General features: G+C 36.5%; 3 protein-coding genes across 19 annotated transcripts; 1 reads left to right on the top strand and 2 right to left on the bottom strand.

Moving 5' to 3' along the window:
* The first annotated feature begins 306 nt into the window (after nt 1-306).
* On the top strand, nt 307-5,391 carry LOC127808183 (bifunctional nuclease 1-like). 3 transcript variants are annotated; one of them, XM_052346595.1, is made up of 11 exons: nt 308-488; nt 577-688; nt 1,492-1,800; nt 2,073-2,243; nt 2,363-2,412; nt 2,536-2,592; nt 2,708-2,773; nt 2,902-2,976; nt 4,064-4,182; nt 4,573-4,664; nt 5,063-5,391. In XM_052346595.1, the coding sequence occupies exons 3-11, from the start codon at nt 1,509-1,511 to the stop codon at nt 5,113-5,115; spliced, it is 975 nt and encodes a 324-aa protein (XP_052202555.1). In that variant the 5' UTR covers nt 308-488; nt 577-688; nt 1,492-1,508; the 3' UTR covers nt 5,116-5,391. The 3 variants fall into 3 exon arrangements, with proteins under 3 accessions (XP_052202556.1, XP_052202555.1, XP_052202554.1); XM_052346594.1 differs by having other exon boundaries at nt 308-688; XM_052346596.1 differs by lacking the exon at nt 2,902-2,976 and having other exon boundaries at nt 307-688.
* Nucleotides 5,392-5,517: 126 nt separating this feature from the next.
* Nucleotides 5,518-7,211, bottom strand: LOC127808185 (AAA-ATPase At3g50940-like). Its single transcript, XM_052346597.1, has one exon. It carries the CDS (start codon nt 7,168-7,170, stop codon nt 6,148-6,150), a length of 1,023 nt encoding a protein of 340 aa, XP_052202557.1. The 5' UTR covers nt 7,171-7,211; the 3' UTR covers nt 5,518-6,147.
* A 1,226-nt stretch (nt 7,212-8,437) lies between these two features.
* Nucleotides 8,438-19,265, bottom strand: LOC127807590 (inositol-pentakisphosphate 2-kinase). 15 transcript variants are annotated; one of them, XR_008024746.1, is made up of 11 exons: nt 18,821-19,265; nt 17,538-17,756; nt 16,927-17,074; nt 15,508-15,548; nt 15,268-15,378; nt 14,406-15,005; nt 13,691-13,892; nt 10,798-10,904; nt 10,403-10,556; nt 9,532-10,290; nt 9,011-9,156 (listed from the first exon to the last, which is right to left on the bottom strand). XR_008024746.1 is itself a non-coding variant. In XM_052345580.1 (10 exons), the coding sequence occupies exons 2-10, from the start codon at nt 18,920-18,922 to the stop codon at nt 9,019-9,021; spliced, it is 1,668 nt and encodes a 555-aa protein (XP_052201540.1). In that variant the 5' UTR covers nt 18,923-18,933; nt 19,062-19,265; the 3' UTR covers nt 8,440-9,018. The 15 variants fall into 15 exon arrangements, 5 of the variants coding, with proteins under 5 accessions (XP_052201539.1, XP_052201541.1, XP_052201540.1 ...); XR_008024747.1 differs by lacking the exon at nt 9,011-9,156 and adding an exon at nt 9,163-9,426 and having other exon boundaries at nt 10,782-10,904; XR_008024745.1 differs by lacking the exon at nt 9,011-9,156 and adding an exon at nt 9,163-9,426.
* Between the last annotated feature and the right edge of the window lie 968 nt (nt 19,266-20,233).

Raw genomic sequence — 20,233 nt, 5'->3', positions numbered from 1 at the left:
AAAAATATATATATACTTTAATAAAATATGAACTTCACATCTTGTCTACTAAGAAACGAGTGATTGTTTCCACTTGAGAAAGTAGACTTCTAGACCCTTAATTACCAATTACATTAATTATTGGTGATGGTCGAAATGATATCCAAACTTACCAATATAACTCACAAAATATACTATAAATTATTTATTTCAAGAGAAAAGGAAAAAGTATTGCGAGGGCAAGCATGTAATTTCGGCGGAATGATAATTGGTAGAACATCTTCATCATTGAATAAAAGCCTGATCCATATATATAATATTTTCACCATTTCACTCTCTCTCTCTCTCTCTCTCTTTGAGGAACAAAAATCTCTTATCTTCTTCGTTCTTCATCATCTCACACAAATCTCTCTGCAGCTTCCTTTATCCATTACTCACTGTCGGCAGTCATCGACTTAGCGAAGCCTCTATCTCTCCGATTGGTCCGGTTCTAGGGTTTGCACAGATCAGTAATCATCCTATCTGATAACTGATAATAATACGGTCTAATTCCATGTCTTTTGAGTTATTCAATTTTGCGATTCTTTCTTGTTGAAGTGTGTCGACGAGGGATCTGAAAGGTTTTAACTGGTCGGATTGAGTTTCGGCACCGATCGGCGGCTGGACGCTCTTGTTTCTGTTCGTTTCAGAGCTTTCCGGAGGGTTTCAGGTGTGGTGATGTTACTACCCGTATCCAACTTGTCCTCTTTGGAATGGATGATGTTTTTTCTCGTTCAATATGTGGCGAAAATAAGAATTAGCGTTCTAGCTGATGGTGTTTTTGATACTTGGAATTGCTTTTACCTGTTGCTAAATCGGACACTGTTGATTTTCCCATTTTACGCAGAAAAGGAGCTGAAGACTGTGATTCCTACTTAAATATCTATAGAGGATAATTCTTTCTTTTTATATTTTTGTCGGGCCACTAGGATTTTGTTTTCCAGAATCAATTTATTTTGGTTCAGAATTTTGTAAGTAGAAGACGATCAACATCCGAAGGAAAAAATTCGTAGCTGATTTGAGCAAAACAAAGAGAGAGGAAAAATTCTCTGCTGTTAAGAGGCTACTGGGCTAGCATCATTTTGCTGGCCTTCTGTTTAAATTTAAGCTGATCAAAGGAAAGAACTTGTCAGTCTTTGATGATGAACATTAAATACCTTCTTTTTCTTCCAAAATATAAATTGATTTCTTCACGAGGATTACGTAGTCTTTATTTTTCTATTTGTTGCGCTTAGCTTCAAGTTTAGAACCCAAAGTACTATCGGCGTTGTTGTTTTAGATGTAGATAAACATCTGTTCCCGAGTAATTGTAGGTAAGATAAAGGTTGGTACCCAAGTAATGTAGACAAAGGAAACTTTTTTCCTTTGTTAATTAATTTGTAATATTGTATATGCATGAAAAATCTTTGTGATATTGAGATTCTAGTTTCTTGTTACATATTGTTTGATCCTATTGTATTTGTTTACTGATAGATCGTAAAGGAGGTGAAATGGGTTCTTTGCAAGGACCGGTTATTTGCCCTGCTGTACGAGCCAAGCAAACTGGATTTTATGTTCACCCTGTTAATGGGCCCTTGATGAAAGATAGGGTTCTTAGAAGTGGATTCTGGGGATTCAGAGGAATCAAGTGCACTGGGATTAACGTGAGTCATCAACTGCGTGTGCAGCAGTACAAGAAGGTGTTATGTAGTTTCAGTTCCTCGTCCAATGGCAACGGTAGCATGGCAGAGAACTTCAATGAGAATGATGAAGATTATGTCAACTCCAGTGTTGTTGAAGCAGGTATACTACCTTCAGTTGGGCCAATAGTTAAATTTCTTAAATCTTGCGGAACTGAATTCTCGTTGCATGTTTTGGTCTTCTGTTGGAAAATGCCTTTGTGATAATGGCTTTGTTCAAAGAAGATGGTTGAAAATTTAATTCACTTTTTTTTTTTTTTTTTTTTTTTGGGGGGGGGGGGGAGGTCTTGGCTACTATAGTACATGCTAAAGTTATTTTCTACAGTTAATCCATTGTGCAGTCACTGATGTTGTGAATGTTCTGTTTTCACATAGTTGAGGTGAAGAGTGGCCCAGATGGTTTCATGATTAAGATGAGAGATGGTAGGCATTTAAGATGTGTTCATAACAACCCACAAGGTGGGCATCTGCCGGATTATGCTCCACATCCTGCTATTGTGTTGAAGATGGAAGATGGGACTGGTCTTCTCCTTCCTATAATTGTTTGTATGTACACTTGGCATCTCTTATTTTCAATGATGAAGAAAGTTCCTCTTAAGGATTGTGTATTTTTTACTTTTTCTGCTCCTATATAACCTCTTTCTACTTTTTGCTTGTAATGGCAGTGGAGATGCCTAGTGTGTTGCTTATGGCAGCTATACGTAATGTCCAAATTGTAATCTCTATCTTCTTTAGAAACTTTTATCATATTTGCTGGAAGAAACATTCTCCCCCCCCCCCCCCCCCCCCAATATCGAGTGTTGTGCCTAAAAGATGTCAAATGTTGATTGCTTTTCAGGCCAGGCCTACCATGTATCAAGTTGTGAAGGAGATGATTGACAAGATGGGCTATGCAGTATGTTTAAGTTTTTTTTCTATCAGTTATTGTGATTAGAAATGCTACTATTCACCGTGTACGCCGATGCCTCTTTGTTAAATTCTGGTTGTGTTGTCTCTTACTGGTTATTCAGGTGAAGGTTGTTCGGGTCACCAAGAGAGTCCATGAAGCATATTTTGCTCAGTTGCATCTGACAAAGGCATAATCCTATGAAACCCCTAGTGTTTTTGTGATTGTCCTTAGTACCTAAGTATTTGCATTAAGCATTTCACTGTTATTACTTGCTTGAATGGTAATATTTTAACTCACACAAAAATTTGTTCTCAGTTGGGTAATGAAACCGAGAGTGTTAGTTTTGACCTTCGACCTTCAGATGCCATTAACATCGCAGTGAGATGCAAGGTACTCTTTGGAGTCTCTTTTTGCATTATAACTACGGTACTGGTTTCAATGTGGTTGTTTCCCCATACAAGTGGAATTTTATAGAGTTTTAATTTAACTTTCTTTCACAAGGAACCATGAGATAAAATAGTTGGACAAACATAATACCATTTATCACTTAGGTGCTATGCATGTCACTAGGCTGTTTGTGGTTTTACATGATACGAAGAATTTTATGGGGCACACATGTACAGGTTTTTTTTGTTTTTTTGCTTCTTTTTTTTAATCTTGGTTTGATGTGTATGATGCTTATTCAAGTGGCGTCGCACATGGTCATTACTCGAAGTTTGAGTTGGGGAAAGAAAGAGTGTTGATGATATATATATATTCATATATGTATATTATCTCAAAGTTGAAAATTTTTGTTGGAGCAAGGGTACATGTTGATAAAATCAGTACTCATATGCAAAGGTTGCATGACTGCATTTCTGACCAAACGGCGGTTTTTATTTTATGACATGGCCACACTCTCTGGAATTCAATTGACAATTAATTGCTACTGTTTGAAAGTTTTATTTCATTATGAGGCTGAACGTTGTCCAAATTCCTTGTGATTGTTAAAGCAATTTCCTGTTATGTACTTTTCTCTCTTTGTTGCTTAAAATTACTGGTGAAAGTGTGACCAAAATGCTTTTTAGGTTAATCATGCAACTGAAATATTCATTTGTTGTTTACCAATTAGGAACATGTACTTGTCCTAAAGTCTAGCTGTTAACTGTTGAGTGAGAAAAGGATGTGCTTCCTTTGTTGTACTTGTTGAATATGCTGACTTTCTTATATGTGTGAAAGACAGATGTGCTATAAGTAGCATGCAAATATCATCAGAAGCTTGTCAACACAATGTCTAGTTGATAGTTTTGTTTTCAAGCAGAGGTGCCTTGCTAAATTGCTTGAGCTGTTGTAACATTTTTAGATGACTTCTTATGATATGATCTGCCCATTATTTGGATGGATGCATGAAAACTATTGAAATATTAGATAACTGGTAATTCTGTGAAAACAATTGAAGTTGTGTATTCTTTAAATCTCTAACTTAAAATTTTGTCAGGTACCTATACAAGTCAACAAATACTTGGCATATAGTGATGGAATGAGGGTCATTGAATCGGCTAAGGTCTCAATCCAGGCCTCTTCTTCAGATGGCCTACTATTTACAGAACTGGACCGGTAATTTTCAGCTCCTTTGTGATTGCACTTTGTTCTGCTTGTTTGGGGAAATTTTATGCATTGGATGCTTGAACTTTGTGATGTGCCTGGAACAAGTAACTATAATGGGCTTTAGACTTCAAAAGAACCAGTACTCGCAAGGTTACATAGGACGCCTTGGAATGGATTTCACACATTTATGCAACCAGTTCCAGAGAGTGTGAAAGTGATAGGAAAGAGTTCATTGAGACATTATAATATCTATTTCAATAGGCTTGGCCGCTTGGGTAATGACAGAATTGTCTTGTGATGGAATTCTGGAAACTTTCTTTTGTTATGAGTCATGGCTATCAATTTCTTGGAGCAAATGCAAGTTTGATTTTTAAATTAATACAATATGTTATGATGCAGGCCTACTGGTCAGCCATGCATTGAAACAAAGGAGTTTAATCTTGTGCGGAACATGCTGATTGCTGCCGTTGAGGAACGGTACAGAGATGCAGGTACTCTGTTTTGACACACATGCATGCCTTAGTGGTTACCTAGTATTTGTAGACAATGAAAGCTTTCATAGTTTCAACCCCCATCCGGCCTTCTATTTATTTTCGGGAAAAGAAGGGTAGTGGGAAAGCTCTTTTTGAGTTAAAATGGCAAAAAAATGGCCATAATTTAGTTAATTTTGCTAAGGAATTGAAAGTAAAGCATTTGAAGCTAAAGTGTGTCAAGAAAATTACTGTTAGCATGCTACATAAATGTTGTCATGGTGACCAGCAGGGTGATCTGGTATTGTTCGGCTTAAGTCCAACTGCCCCATTTTCCTTGTGCAGACTGATTGCGTTTTCTTCATCAGTTAAAGAGTTCCTTTTCTCTGATTTGTTTTTGTTTTTCTGGTTTATTACAGCCCAGTGGAGGGACAAACTCACTCAACTTAGGTCCAAGAGGAATTGGGCCTAACAGGTATGAGGATGGCCAATTGGTTCTTCAATGCAAGTTAAAACAGTGTTGACTACCAAATGAGTTCGCTTCCTGCATTCCAGATATTCCAAAAATCATGGAATTTGTACATATGAACCATTGGTCAATGTTGAGGAGGTGGGATTCCAACGTAATTAATCATTTCTCTGCCTCTTTATGTGTATGTAGCAGGCTTGTGCATAATCTGTATAGATTGACAAACTATACTGCTGGTATAGTGTGGAATTACAAAAAACTTGTTCATTTATGATTCTATCCTGGTGACTGACTGTTCCTTTTGCCTGCATGAGCGCCCGTGCACACGCGCATCTACCAGTTGATTATGTAGGCATGTTGACAATTCGAGATATTGCATGAGTTTACTATTATGCTTGCCTCCCTAGTCCGGATTCTACCTTTGACCTAGTTCTATGAGACAACTTAGATTGCAGAGGCCATGCTTGCGCATTGTTTGCAGATGCAAGGTGCTTTTCGAGTGCCTTTAACTCTCTACCTATTAGGTTCCGTTCTGAGGGGGCAAAAAAGGGGATGTCCGAGGGCTCTGCATGGGTAGGCCCTATAAGGTCTCTCAATTCACAATGATAATTATAGATATCTCAACTTGAAAATTTATCCTTCGTTCACAATGATAAATAAGGTTCCTACCCAAATCTATCTGGTATTACCTCAAGCTTCCCCTACTCTGCTGGTTTCCTTGTCCTGGAGGAACTTGATGACCATTTGGAGTGCCATCTCGGCACTGTCATTCCTCATCAGCTGCCCTGCAATCTCTGCGGGTGTGGCTTGAACCTTCATTAGCAACTCCTCTATGTCTCCAAACAGTGGGTGCTCTTTTACCTTGAGATAATTGAATGCGAGTGTCTTGAACCCGTCGAAGGTGCAGTAAGACATGTGGATGTGGAGGTCCATGCGGCCCGGCCGCAGCAGCGCCGGGTCCAGGCGGTCCTTGTGGTTGGTCGTGAACACTACTACCCGTTCGTCTCCACAGCTTGACCACTAGATAGGACATAATCAGCCGTTTATTCTATCAAACCTATGAATTATATTATCAAGCTTTACCTTGTCGTCTTCAACTAGGCAGGTATCCGAATCTCGCCTCTGCAACCCAACGTTACAATCAATGTCCTCAATCACAAGGATGGATCGGTTGGCCGAACCAATTAACAGCCGTCTCAAATCCGAATTGCACTGTACTTCCCTCAAATCCAGATCATACACGTCGAACTTGAGGTAGTTGGCCATGGACGCAACCAAGCTCGACTTCCCCGTCCCAGGCGGACCATAGAATAAGTACCCCCGCTTCCAAGCCTTCCCAACCCTCCGATAATATTCTCGCTGGCCGACGAACCGATTCAAATCCTCTATGAGCTCCTCCTTTTCTGATTCCGCCATCGCCATGGTATCAAACGTCGCCGGATGATTCAGAGCCACCGAGCTCCAGTAGTCGGTGCCGTTGTAATCCACGGTGTGTAGCCTCACCGCCTTTCTCTCTTCCTTGATCGCCTTTGCTCTCTGTATTACATGCGGCAAATAGGATTTCAACACCATGTCTTTGTGCCTCTTGTGGAAGCTCAACTCGAAGTATTTCAGCTCCGTCTTGGCGTTCGTTCGGCGGCGATCAGCTTTGTCCGCCAATTGTTTGACGAAAGTAGACTCTGAAATCCAAGTGAGCTTTACGCTGTTGAAGCAGTCGACGATCTGCTGGTCTCTGTCGACTGTGACGGCGAGCTCGTCGTCCTTGTCGAGCTTGTTGACTTTGATTCTGTACGTGGAAGGGGACAACTTGGTGCCCAAGTAAACGTTGGCTGCTTCGAACATCTGGTTGGAGGAAAGGCCGTCGGACTCCTCGATGACGACGGTGAGTTGGGAGGACAGGCGGCGGGAGATTTTTCTGAGAGACGACGAGAAGTAGTCGTGGACTTCGCCGGGGATGAGGTCGGCGGCGATACTCCGGAGTAGGACGGCTGTTGCAGCGAGCGAGGCCGTCGCCGACAGAACCGTGGCGGTGGAAGGCATAGTATCAGACGAAAACATGATCTTGATTGCTTCTTCGGAGGAATCGACGTTTTGGAATTGCAGAGTTAATTTTAATATTTATAGTAATATTTTATGTTAATGCCTTATATTATAAATAAATATGTTAAATATTAATGGAGAGGGTCGATAAAGGTGTTGAATTTAAATATTTAATATTAAATTGTGATATTGCAACAGCATAATAAAGTAATATAATTGTTATATTAAATATTTTTTCCCAACTTTACTGAATGAGCAAATTAAAGATGGAAATAGGATTTTTATAACCAGTCCAATAGTCAGAAAGGTCCAAAGACTTTCACATCATCTGTCAGCTAGGCCCAACTAAATGGGCCACAAGCAAGAAGCCCATGATCTCCAAAAACGGGCTTCCGAAGCCCAATCTCTTTGCCCCATATGTAAAGTATTTTGGGCCCAATGGCCCATGATATCTTACAATGGGCCGCTCAACTTAGTCTAGGCCCTTTATGTTATAAGCCGACTCTGCTGCTTGTCTTGGAGCACGAAAGTTAGGTTGGGCCTACTCCCATCGGTCCATCGCCAATGGGCCTATGATTCTGCAGAATGGGCCGACCAAGCCCAGGTTAAGTTTCTTTTAATATATCCAAAGCCCAGTATATTTAGAATTTGGGAAAAATAAAATTTCAAAATGTAAGAGAATTATAAAAAGCTTATCCATTCCAATTATTTTTTTTTTAAATGTGAGAAATTTGAGAGATCCCTCTATTAAAGTGAATCTTCAATTTGGACCTATTTCACCCTTTATAAAATTCCCGCTCCTTCTATTCCATAACTTTAAGTGAACGAACAAATTATTACAACTCAAAACCCAAGTCCATCACCAATGGGCTCATGATTCTGCAGAATGGGCCGACCAAGCCGAGGTTAAGTTTCTTTTAATATATCCAAAGCCCAGTATATTTAGAATTTGGGAAAAATAAATTTTCAAAATGTAAGAGAATTATAAAAAGCTTATCCATTCCAATTATTTTTTTTTAAATGTGAGAAATTTGAGAGATCCCTCTATTAAAGTGAATCTTCAATTTGAACCTATTTCACCCTTTATAAAATTCATGCTCCTTCTATTCCATAACTTTAAGTGAAAGAACAAATTATTGCAACTCAAAACCCAAGAGCCTACACAATCAATTGCGTAGTTCCATAAACGCAGAATTAAACTTATGATTTCGCAATATCTCAAACTCCTAAACACAATGGACTGTTACTCTTAAAAATAACTGTTTGGACATACATCTTAATGTACTAAAAATTGGAAGCACCTAGCAAAAAACAAGAAGAGATACATTCACATCATATTCACAGATAAAATCCACTGGAGTTTAGTGATACCTTTCATGACTTCATCCTGTCTGCATAGTTCCTTGAGGAGTACTAAAATCAGAAAGCATTTCAGACACAGGACAAGACAAAGATGTTATGTTCACATGCTAAGAACTCTGAGCCTTGAGCCACTGTTTTCAGCTCAAACTACAAATTATGGCAACAATTGGAACTTAAAACATCAAACAGTGACAGTGTTCTTATGTTCACATGCTAAGTACTCTGAGCCACTGTTTTTAGCTCAAACCACGAAGAATGGCAACAATTGGAACTTAAAACATCAACCAGTTGCTTCATATTACCAATGTATATTGCCCACATCTTGAATCATCTTATAATCAACATCTGAAACCATTGGCAAGGATCATGTCGTTTAGTCACACACCGACATGTCCTTGGAAGGAAACGAAAAGCTTTCGCTGCTTCTTGTGGTTCCTTTTCTTTTCCCTCAAAAGCAGCTGGACTCATCTTTTGATTTGTTGTTTTCAATGTTTTCTGAATTTCTCACCTTAGCATAAAGACATACCAGATAAGCTTCACTTGCAATGGTCGCTGCACTTTAGGACGGCCTAGTATGGTTGAAATTAGTTTCATGACATTCAGTCTGCAGTAAGAGCGTAGGTCCACAGACACTACTGTTTTCTGCAATAAAACAGAAGTCACATTCCTCTGTAAACTTCTCCAGTTTGCCAAAGATAAGGTCAGTCAACAAAAGAAGAAAATTCAGAAGAGTAAATATGTGCATGGGCATGAATGGCCAGTGAACACATAATCGTTTCAAGAAAGTAGATGGATGGCAAAGGCTGCTGCAGCAAATGTCAATGAGATTGAGATGCCAATTACAAGTTGTTGGATCTGTCTGAGTCATACAGTCTCAAGTATGACATAAACTTGAACATGGGATGGCGAAGGCTGCAGCAAATGTAATTGAGACACTATTTACAAATTCCAGTATTTGTCCCTTGCTTTATTAGTTTGCGACAATAGAAATACGTTGATATCAGTTTTGTTTCTTACCCAAATACCGTGCCAGTCGCTCCCGTAACCATGGATTTAAATAGCAGAGGCATCACACCCACATCTACATTTATAGAAAATGTGGGTTGCCTATCTGTTCTCGTAATCTCTCCTCCTAGGGATTTGTCTCCCTATATACTGTCAAGATGGCATGTGAATCTCCAACTATCTCTTTGGGGATCCAATATATGAATCTCCAATAACTCCCTCCAAAGATTAAGCGTATGAATCTCTGGTCTCTCCCTCTAAGGATCAAGCCTTCTCCAAGCGTCAGCTTAGTTAAAGAGTGGGAAGTTGCATCTCTATAATTCTCTCTGTCGACATACATTCTTGGCTCTGTTAAAGAAACTCTTCTCTTGAGTGTCTCACCATCAGGAGGTGAGGTTTCAGCATGTGCTATCTCCAATATGGCATGCTAATGTTCTTTAGAAGTTAATCTTGTACCTTGACAACCTAGGCTGAGGCAAGACCTAGGTATCCACCCAGACTTGCAAGGGTTTCTGGATAAGAGAGAGTCCAATTGTCAACCCATAGCGTATGAGGCTACAGCTATGGGTTCTGTTGAGATCCCATTCCTCTCTTGAGGAGCATGGCCTCAATCCACATAAGAGAGAGTTCAATTGTCAACCTCATCACTCCCACTATCCCAGGGACAAGACAACATCACTACCATCATAATTGCTCATTAAACCCATTAACGAAGTGTCAAATCATAACCAATTGCCCATTGGGATTCTCTCTCTCTCTCTCTAACTGGATCTGCAGGTGTGCATGCAACATAAATATATATATATAACTGGATCTGCAAGTGTGCATGCAGCATAGACACACACACACACACATATAAATAGAGAGAGAGAGAGAGAGAGACCTTGAATAGCTTGGGACCTTTTGAATTAAGCTGCTGCAGGACAGGTTCCAAAGTTGGACGGTTCCATGTTAATTACCATGCTTATGATCACTTAGCCAAAGTGCAAGAGCCCTTCCATGTTAATTGCTCTGCCAATGTTGGTAGCTTAACTAACCTATTCCATTAAAACGCACAAACAAGTAAAGAGTTTGCCCAATCCTACTGCTAACAGTTGACAATAATATTTTTAGTACTAAAAGAGAATAACATCTACCAGTTTATGCACAAACATTTTTGAATCATACCCTTCAGTGGGTAAATAGAAATCAACTTTTCGACCCAAGAGAAAAATAAGCATCATTGTTAATGTAACAGAACTTGCAACATTTTACATACAAACCTATAGCAGTTCATACATGATTACAGGCTACAGGTAGGAAATTAATTTGTTGGCCACCACCCTGCTTGCAAGCCATTATAGGTTGTCTGACTCTCCATTTAAGGGGCTCTTGGGAACTAAACCCTACCATTGCAAGAAGGCAATGATTTAGTTTATAATACTATAACTGTTAGTACCATAACAGATAAAGTATTGGATTCGTTATTTGTACAGTACAATACCAACGTCGAATGATACTAATAAAGTGCGATTTGGATATATCATTATAATAAATTAATGACATATATTACAAATATATACACAACAAGAAGAAGCCTTAATCCCCACAAAGTGGGGTCAACTATATAAATTCTATATCTAACCTTCTCTCTCTCTCTCTCTCTCTCTCTCTCTCTCTCTCTCTCTCTATATATATATATATATATATTTCATATACAAAACAACATTATAAAAAATATAAAATCACCACTATTGTCAAAAAAAATGTCACATACAAATAAATTTAACATCACAATATAACAATACTTTTAAATCAACTTATAGATTATTTAGAGAGGCAAATTATATACTTGATCACAAAAAAGAAACAGAATATAGTTGATGATATAATATATATGAAAATAAATTTAAAAAATTTAAGTTGTATAAATTTTATTTACAAATTAAGTTTTTCATTAATGTCTAAATATATAATCATAATACTCATTCTTTTTTCTTTTTTTAGGAGTCATCTAACTTTGTTGCATAGCATAGAATGTTAGGCAGTAAAACACCATGTGCAAAATATGTGTAATGGAAATAAGGATGTTAAGATAGATGAGTTCCCATAAAAGAAAAGATAAAATTAGAAATGAAATTATTTATAACAAGGTCGGACTAGTTTCTGTCGAAGATAAGATGGATAAGAATCGATTAAGATGATTTACTTATGTGAGAAGAAGACCAATAGAGCTTCTTGCGAGAATAATGGATGGGATGGAATAAGTATTTCACAAAAGAAGTAGAGAAAGACCAAGAAAATTTTGGTAAGACACTCTTAGGTATAATATGGGTTATAAAGGTCTAACAAAATATAAGACCATAAATAGAAATGACTGACTAGTTAGAAATTATGTAATTAACCTCACATAGTGTGATTATAAAGTTTGATATGTTATTTTCTTGACCACAAAATTATAGAAAGGGGTTACAAAGGATGCCATGCCAAATTAAGCTCAAAGAATTCACGTGACATCCATATTACGATATATAATATATAATAGACAAATATATTTCAAAACGATAATATTATATATATAAGGTATAATATAAGTTATAAAGGTCTTATAGAAGATAAGATCATAGATAGAAATAATTGATCAGTTAAAATTTATGTAGATGACAACACATAATATGATTAAGGCTTGATATATTGTTATTTTTCTTGATCACGAAATTATAGAAAAGGATTACAAAGGATGCCATGCCAAATTAAGCCCAAAGAATTCATATAATATCAATATTATATTATACAATACATAATACATAAATATATTCCAAAACCATATTACCATAATATTATATATATCAAGTTTGTATTTATATAATATATATATTTATATACTGGCATCTCCTTGAGACGTAAAGTCATTTTCATGGTTTCTACCCATTCACATCTTATAGCAAAGAAATTTGTACTTCATGTGTGGTATGCTAGCTTCAAGACAATATACTCAAGCTATGTGTTATGTTCTTCCCATACATTTGATTACTTGCAACTCTTTCATTGGGGACACATATCTAAGAATACAGTCATTAGCCATTGAATTTTTTAGAGTTAACAGCAAAATTCAAAAACAATACTTTTACAATGTATAATGCTTTAAAACTTGACTTTACCAGTAAAAGACAAATCAATAGGTTTTCCATATGACCAGCCACATCAACAAGATTTATTGAAAACCCAGCTCTATCAATAAATATTTGGGTTCAGAATTAAACCCATTGAAGTAGTTGAATATCACTTTCCTATTGATGATGAGGAATCCAATGTGTGTTGCCTTGTGTCTCCTATGAAGCCTCCATAGTGGCAGCATAAAGGTTAGTTAAACCTTTTAACCCAGAAATGGCAAATCATTTATGTTCATTTCTTTTGGTTTTGGCCTTGGTTTGCAGGTAAGATTGTAGGTAAACAGAATAAAATAAAAATTATTTAAATTTATGTGCAGGTCAGGGACCACCATACCCATCCATGAATTGGTTTTTTTTTTTTTTTGTTCACCTTCCCTGTCAAAGAAATTTATATGTCCAAACCCCACCCCATTTGAGGCAGGTTTGGTGGGTACCTTGTTGTCATACCTAATGCTGAATCTATTTGGCAGGGTCTGACTACAATAGAGGTAATACCATAAAATATAAGTTGACATATACTCAGCTGGACCAAAAAGTTAGAAAAGCTAGGAACCTATTGGCATTTTCTTATTCATGCCTCAGCACAACCTCAGCTGGACTTCTAAGTGTAATGTACTAATTTGCTCAACCCTGGTTCAAATAAAGAAGGAAAGGGAAGGAAATTAAGAACTTTGTGTATATATGGTAAAACAATGGATGTTGAATGCCCATATTAAAATGTTACCATTACCCAACTCAATCATCCTAGAAAGGCACAACATGATTGCCTGTATATATTCAGGGTTTGCAAATACTTCTAGGCTTTAGAAATCTGGGCTTCTGAAGGCTTACAAAATGTTAATATTTAGAAGTCCTGAATTCTGAATACTCGTCACTGGATGTTGAGCAGAATTGATGATATGAAGGTCACAGATAAATTCGATCAGCAAGCAATGCATTAAGATTTCTAGTGTACCTGTTTTGTACAACCAGAGAGAGAAAGAGAGAGAGAGAGATTTCTTTAGCAAACTATATGTTACCATCAGGATCTTCAGCATTAGAGCCATTCTCTGTTTTGATGGATTCATCTGAATATGTAGCTTCATACATGTCAATGCTCACAACTTTTTGTACCTGCTCTCTGTTCACCATGCGAGTGTAGCAGTTGACTATCTTCTGGTCTAATTTATAATAGCGTTCCATCTTCTTCAGTGGCTTCATATCCAGGTCAATAAAAGATGCCTGGTAAATTTGAACTTCTGTTAGCTATAAATATGGCAGGAAAGAAATTGGGCATTTTATACTTCTACATTTGGGAATTTAATTGTTTGAAAACCTAGTACCAGTGTGTGTATTTGCCAAAGCGGTAGTTGATGAGACCATTAGGTGATAAAATACCAAATTGTGTATGAACATGTAACAATATCAAGTGTCAATCTGATACATAAATTACTTGTGCAAAAAACGAGATCATTTAATGTCGAGAAAAATTTGAAATACCTGGCCTTGTAAGGAATTTCCCAATAAGGAATTTGAAATATCTGGAGTATAAATCTAAATTATTTCTGACAATTAAGGAATTTCCTAAGTTTCAACAAACAATGACTCTCCTCATTTTTCTTCTAAAGAATAACAAACCCTCTTAATTAATCATTCCATTCTATAGATGAATCTTGCACTCACACAACTCTGACTCCATTTGACACAAACCACATGCACTAAAATTTGAAATATGGACCTGGATATTCTACATACCTTATAATCAAACCTTTGGTTGGTTGATTCGAGGAATACAGAACTATATGGAGATTCCACATCCTCATCTTTCCTGGGTCTAAAGCAAATCATAATACTCAAGTCCTTTGCAGTTGCAGCTATCAAATAGTCCCTCACAATCTTCAAGCTTTCATCCAAAGGCAATGAATGAAGATAAGTATAGATGTTTGATAGTTTATTATCACCTAGATTTTCACACACCTTACAAGGCTGAGAAACAATGTCATAATACGCATGAATAGCGCCTTCAATGTCAAAGACATCAAGCTTCTGTATTTTGAGGAGCTGATTTAATAACCCTGATCCATAAAGCGCTTCAGTAACAAGGCATAGAAAATATCTTGTACGGAGGCCTTCGTCTGCCTGAATTACACACTTAAGTACATCTTCAAATGCTTCACCAATCATACAACTAGTACCATCTGCTCTACCACCCAAGCCACCAAATATGAGGGAACCATTCAAGAAAGCACGGAAATTGTTATGAGGAGTTGCAAAGAGTGCCATGATTGCTTCATGTAATCTATCCTTGGATCCAGAGAACATATCAAGTGGATTGTATTCACTTAGTTCTGATGTCTGAGAAAAACAAGACTCTGGATGAGCTAAAAACTAGCAGGCAAGAAAAAGAAAAAAGAAAAAAACAGAAAGAGCTAAAAACTAGCAAGGTAAACAATACATGTCAAAGTCCAGATAAAATCAGGGGTGATATATATGGAACAAAATGAAATCTAATTGGACCAAAATCATAAATGATTTTCAATTTAATACACTTGAATAAAGAGATTCTTATTACTAATTTACTTATCATGAATAAGATAATTGTAAAAAAAAAAATTACCTCTCCTTGATGCAATTTCAGTGCTTGGTGCATTTTAAACCGAGTTGTACTCTTTTTTACAGCATTTCCTTCAGATATAAATCTTGAAATAGGAAGAAATCCACACTTTGGCTGTGTTTTAGAGAGGAGAAGAACATAAGGAGAAGAGATATTATATGGTTATAGAAGCAACTTAAAATAGTGTTTAACACCACTGAGAAGAGGAGAGATGAAAGCAAGATGTTGATGGAGGAAAAGCACCTTTATCTCAACAGATATGCAGAAGTTCCCTTTTAGATTACCTGAGAAAAGAAGAATGCCATGACACTAGTAAAGGGGTAAATTTATTAAGAGAAAAGAATAACAATAAAAAAAAAAAAACTACCCATCAACGTGAACTTGAAAGTTTATTTCTTGCTTTTAACAAATGAAACTGTTTGCCAAGATGATGGTCAAGCAATAAAATAAAATAAAAAACCCTTGAACATGAAGTTGGAAAAGTCTATTTCTTGCTTTTAGAGACCAAAATATAGCTTAATGAATGTTAGGGAATTATTTTTTATCTTTAATGAATGTTTGCCAACAGTACTGATTTTCAGGATAAGAACGTACAAAATTTGATTAATTATGATGCTAAAAGATAGAAAGAAAAAGACACATTTCCATTGAATTGTGCCAAATATTTGGGCTTAAGGATCTCAACTTTAAACTGTTTAGTTAGGCTTTATCCTTCAATACTTCAGTAAACTCTGATTGCCTACTACAAGTTAACCATAAATGAAAGATTTTAACACTGGAATCTCCATTTTATTTATTGTATGTTCCATCAATGGCCCTACCACTAGAAATGACTTGACAAACTCTTTGATTTATATGACCAACAACTAGAAAGTCAAAATCCTATGGAAAACCCCTGTATAACACCCAACAGGGGTTGTTGTTAGGGAACGAATCAAGCAATAAAGAAAACTTAGAACAAAATTACACACACGACCGGATTTATGTGGTTCAGCAAATTATGTCTACATTTACGGCTGCACTAGGTGTTTTTTCACTATTTGAGAATGTTACAATTACAAGAATTATAACCACGTATTTATACATGAAGACTAAGGCAAAAATAGAACTCCTAACTTGGGCCTATTTAGGTTTCTGGGGCTCCACCCCTTGAGCCCGCCCGCAACCCTTATACTGGCTCTGCATAGGTGTCATAAATCAAATCAAGCTCCACATCTCCAACACTCGTAAGCCTATATATCTTCAGGCATGCCAACCCGCAAGTCACTTAATAATTTTGAGACTATCTCCACATTGGCTTTACATTTCCACCTTTGTTTAAATGTAATTGCATCTTTATTGCAAGATGTCTTGTCATTTGGTTAAAGATCAAATAAAATAGAGATTTTATCAAAAGTAACTAAAGGTGGGAAAAACTTAAGACCGGGACTCAAATGCAGTACAAAGCCCCACCACATGTTGAATTTGAATTACCAAGTGTCAAGCCAGAGCCCTAATCTATTACATTAACCAATTGATAGACAACATGTAACTGTCTTTCTTTGGTAGATTGACCTGATCACAAGTTGGAGGGAGCAATTGTAGAAATTAAACCATATGACCTTGCCATGGATGGTGCAAGTAAAAGATTTTATTTAATAACAATTGAGAGATAGAAATTACCTTTTGGGAAAACTGAATGATCAGACATGAGAAGAGCAGAATTACATAGGGCATTGACGTTGGCAGCATCAACTCGCCAAGAAGGACGTTGACAAAGGACATTCTTTTCAACCACCTCCAGAAATTCCTTGGATACAATTACAAAAATCTGCCAATTATGGAGGAAATAACAATGTTAAAGGTATCTTGAATGATCATTTTTGTTTCCTAAATAACAGTCAAAAGCAAAATGTTTCTATAGATTTCCTATAACAATTTGGTATAGACAACCGTGAGTATATCTTTTCTCCAAGTATGAATCTATCTCAAATTTTAGGGCACAAACCAAAGAATTTAAGCCATTTCTAGTTATATAAACAAAAATATACGGTTAAAGATGATGGTTCAAGAATTGAATAGAAACTACAATATAGAAAGGAAGTGATTAGCATACATATGAATGAAGTATAAAGTAGCAGCCATAATGCAAAAATAGAACTTTCCTTAACAAACTACAAGTCAAACTACCAAATTCAATTATCTTCTAATCAACAGTGAATTTGCTACCAAAGAGGTAAAAAGGTGATGTGCATTGAAATTCTATCCAACCCTGTGACATTATGGCAACATACCCCAGCATCAACATGCCCACGACCTAACAGGGGACTCATCACATGTCGTACATACAGGTGTTCTGCAATTTCCCTTGTTGCTGCTGATGCAAGGCCTTCAATTTCTCTCCATAGAAGACACTCATCCTCAGTTAGAGCTAAATCTCCATCCTCAATATCAAAGCCATATCTTGGAGATCCATTTGAAGGAGCTTTTTGTATTCGTAGTACTTTCCCGATCTATGCAACATGGAAGAAAAAAGCCATAAGTAGTGGCAATTGGGAAATGTGTATTAGCACAATCCAATTCTTTCAAATGGATGTTGTTTCACAAATCAACTTATTGAATCACTTCCACCTAATTCTTCTGATTCCTAATGAAAATCATAGAAAATTTTATCTTGCTAGATTTTAAAAGAAAAGGTTTCTTTCCCCCCCCCCCCCCCCCCACCTCCCCCCCAAAAAAAGTGAGGTAGAGAAGAATATTTTTTATGCCTTCAAAGAAAACAATTGATTATGAAGATCACCTAGTTTTTAAACAGATACAAAATTTATGTCAAGATCAACTTTTTACAAGGTGGGACAAGTCTGATCAAGAAAGGTAACCCAACAACTACAAGTACCCTCCTCTCCCCCCCTTCATACACACGTGTGCGCAGAGACAAAAATAAAATTTAAATAAAGAAAGAACAGTAATGAGTCATCATAAGAATTTCATACACATTTACCCACTTTAGAGATCCTCTTGCATAAATCCAAGTTAGTAGTTGGATACTCAATAAACTAACAAAAATAAGGCCCATAATAAAAAAAAAAATTCTAATTCTAACTCACAAGACATTTGATTACCAAACATAACACTGAAATATGGAAGTCTACTGCAAACACCATTTGGATTGACAGTAAATCAAAAGAATGAGAATGGCGGAGATTCGTAATTAGCCCATTACAGTTCCAAACGAAAGAAAATGGAATCTACATAGAAAATGAGTGCTAGTTAGGCTTAGCTAACTACCAAACACCAATAAGAAGATTCAAAAGTGATTAGCAGATTTTAATTTTAGTTCAAAGCATTTCAAAATAAGTTTGGGTGTTTCTAGAGTTTATCAAGCCTTCACGTACATACGGCGGATTAATGCAATCCAAAATTATAACCTTCTGTCTCTGCAAATTCTCCCCCTTTCTCAAAAAGGCAGAGTATAACACTAAATAAAACTCAAAATCTCTTCACAGCCCCAATGAATTCCAGTTCATAAGATAATGAAAGGCCAATGAAGAACGGACAATTTTTCGAATGAACATACAAATTCAGACGAGGATCCACCGTATGCAAGAACAAGATTGGCAGCTCCTTCTCCTCTGTAGATCCAATCGCCGGCATCTTTTTCCCCTAAAATCACCTCCATCCACCTCGAATCTAACGGCACAACAGAAAAAATGCATTTTAGATATACAGCAAAGAGCGAACACACAAATGTCAATGCGCGCGTGCCCACAGATACGATAGAAATCGAAAATTGCACATGAACAGTGGAAAAAGGATACATGAACGGTCCCTCAATTTTGCAGCAATCGAAGACGAAGAAGGTGCAGATTCAGGATTAAGAGCGGTTTTAGCCGATTCAAATCTGATTCATCCCTAGTATTTGTGGATAGCGGTGGGAGGATTCTTTGGTACTGACGAGAACTAGCAACATATGTTAATTTTTCCGAGAAAGGTACGCAGAAAAGTGAAATCACTTTGCTCTGCCTGACACGGGGCTGTGCAATGTAGAATGACCAAAATGTCCTTTATCGAAGTTAAACCTCAAACCATAAACTATAAATTAAAACTCAATTTTTAAAATAAAAATATGTTAAATTTTGACTCGATTCTTGCATTTAACTCTTGTAGGGTTTGGGGTTTCAAACTAAATAGTAGGATTTCAAAAAAAAAAAAAAAGAAAGAAATTAGACTTTGTTTGGATACGTTTTACAATTTTTATAGTTAAATTCTTAATTGATATATCACAATTATCTCTTCATCCATGCATTAATCTTTTAGCTAAAAATGTCTTCTTTTTTTTTCTCATATGATAGATTTTTGTCTTGATTTTTCCCTTCAAAATTTTGAAAATAAAAAAAGCAAGTAACAATATTTGATTCGTAGTAATTGTCTAAAAGTGATAAGTTAGTGGATCTCATTTTTTTTTGTATATTTGTTAAGATTCGTGCTGCAATCTAACATTAGCCAATTTGAAAACATTTTTAATACACTTCAACCTGCATTTGAGGGCCATGCATTGACAAAATGAGCTAATCTTGAGCTTCGTGGCTCCACAACCAGTACTATACCTAAAATTTCGGGATCTTGAGTCAAAATGTAAAAAATGAGCCCCAAATCATAGTATACATTCAAATTTTATTTTTTATAATAAAATATAAAAAAAATATTTATACCATATTAAAATAAAATTAAAAAATTTATAACTGATCAATTAAAAATTATTCTCCTTGTAGTTTTGGAAGCAAAAATATTAATCAAATTTAGATAATCAAATTGTTCGCCAAATATTTTCCTATTTGCGTTCAACAGATTTTTTGGGGGGAGGATTGAGGAGAGATTTATATGAGGGCAAAATTGTTATTTTGACAAATGGGCAAAATAGTAATTTTATTTCAAATTTATGGGCCCCTAAATATGGAAAAATCATGGGCCCTAAGACAATGAACTCTTG

This window comes from Diospyros lotus, chromosome 8 (assembly GCF_014633365.1).
Source record: "Diospyros lotus cultivar Yz01 chromosome 8, ASM1463336v1, whole genome shotgun sequence".
Lineage (NCBI taxonomy): Eukaryota > Viridiplantae > Streptophyta > Magnoliopsida > Ericales > Ebenaceae > Diospyros > Diospyros lotus.
The sequence above is the reverse complement of the archived record's forward strand: the minus strand, read 5'-3'. Positions and strand labels throughout refer to the sequence as shown.

Bases quoted from the DNA above. Each gene is read 5' to 3' on its own strand.
- LOC127808185 (XM_052346597.1), bottom strand. From the start codon at position 7,170: ATGTTTTCGTCTGATACTATGCCTTCCACCGCCACGGTTCTGTCGGCG.
- LOC127808183 (XM_052346595.1), top strand. From the start codon at position 1,509: ATGGGTTCTTTGCAAGGACCGGTTATTTGCCCTGCTGTACGAGCCAAG. The intron at 2,774-2,901 runs GCATAATCCTAT...ATTTGTTCTCAG, and splicing joins CTCAGTTGCATCTGACAAAG to TTGGGTAATGAAACCGAGAG. The intron at 4,665-5,062 runs GTACTCTGTTTT...GGTTTATTACAG, and splicing joins GGAACGGTACAGAGATGCAG to CCCAGTGGAGGGACAAACTC.
- LOC127807590 (XM_052345579.1), bottom strand. From the start codon at position 19,063: ATGTATCCTTTTTCCACTGTTCATGTGCAATTTTCGATTTCTATCGTA. The intron at 17,075-17,537 runs GTATGTTGCCAT...CATAATTGGCAG, and splicing joins GTGGGCATGTTGATGCTGGG to ATTTTTGTAATTGTATCCAA. The intron at 15,549-16,926 runs GTAATTTCTATC...TTCTTTTCTCAG, and splicing joins TCATTCAGTTTTCCCAAAAG to GTAATCTAAAAGGGAACTTC.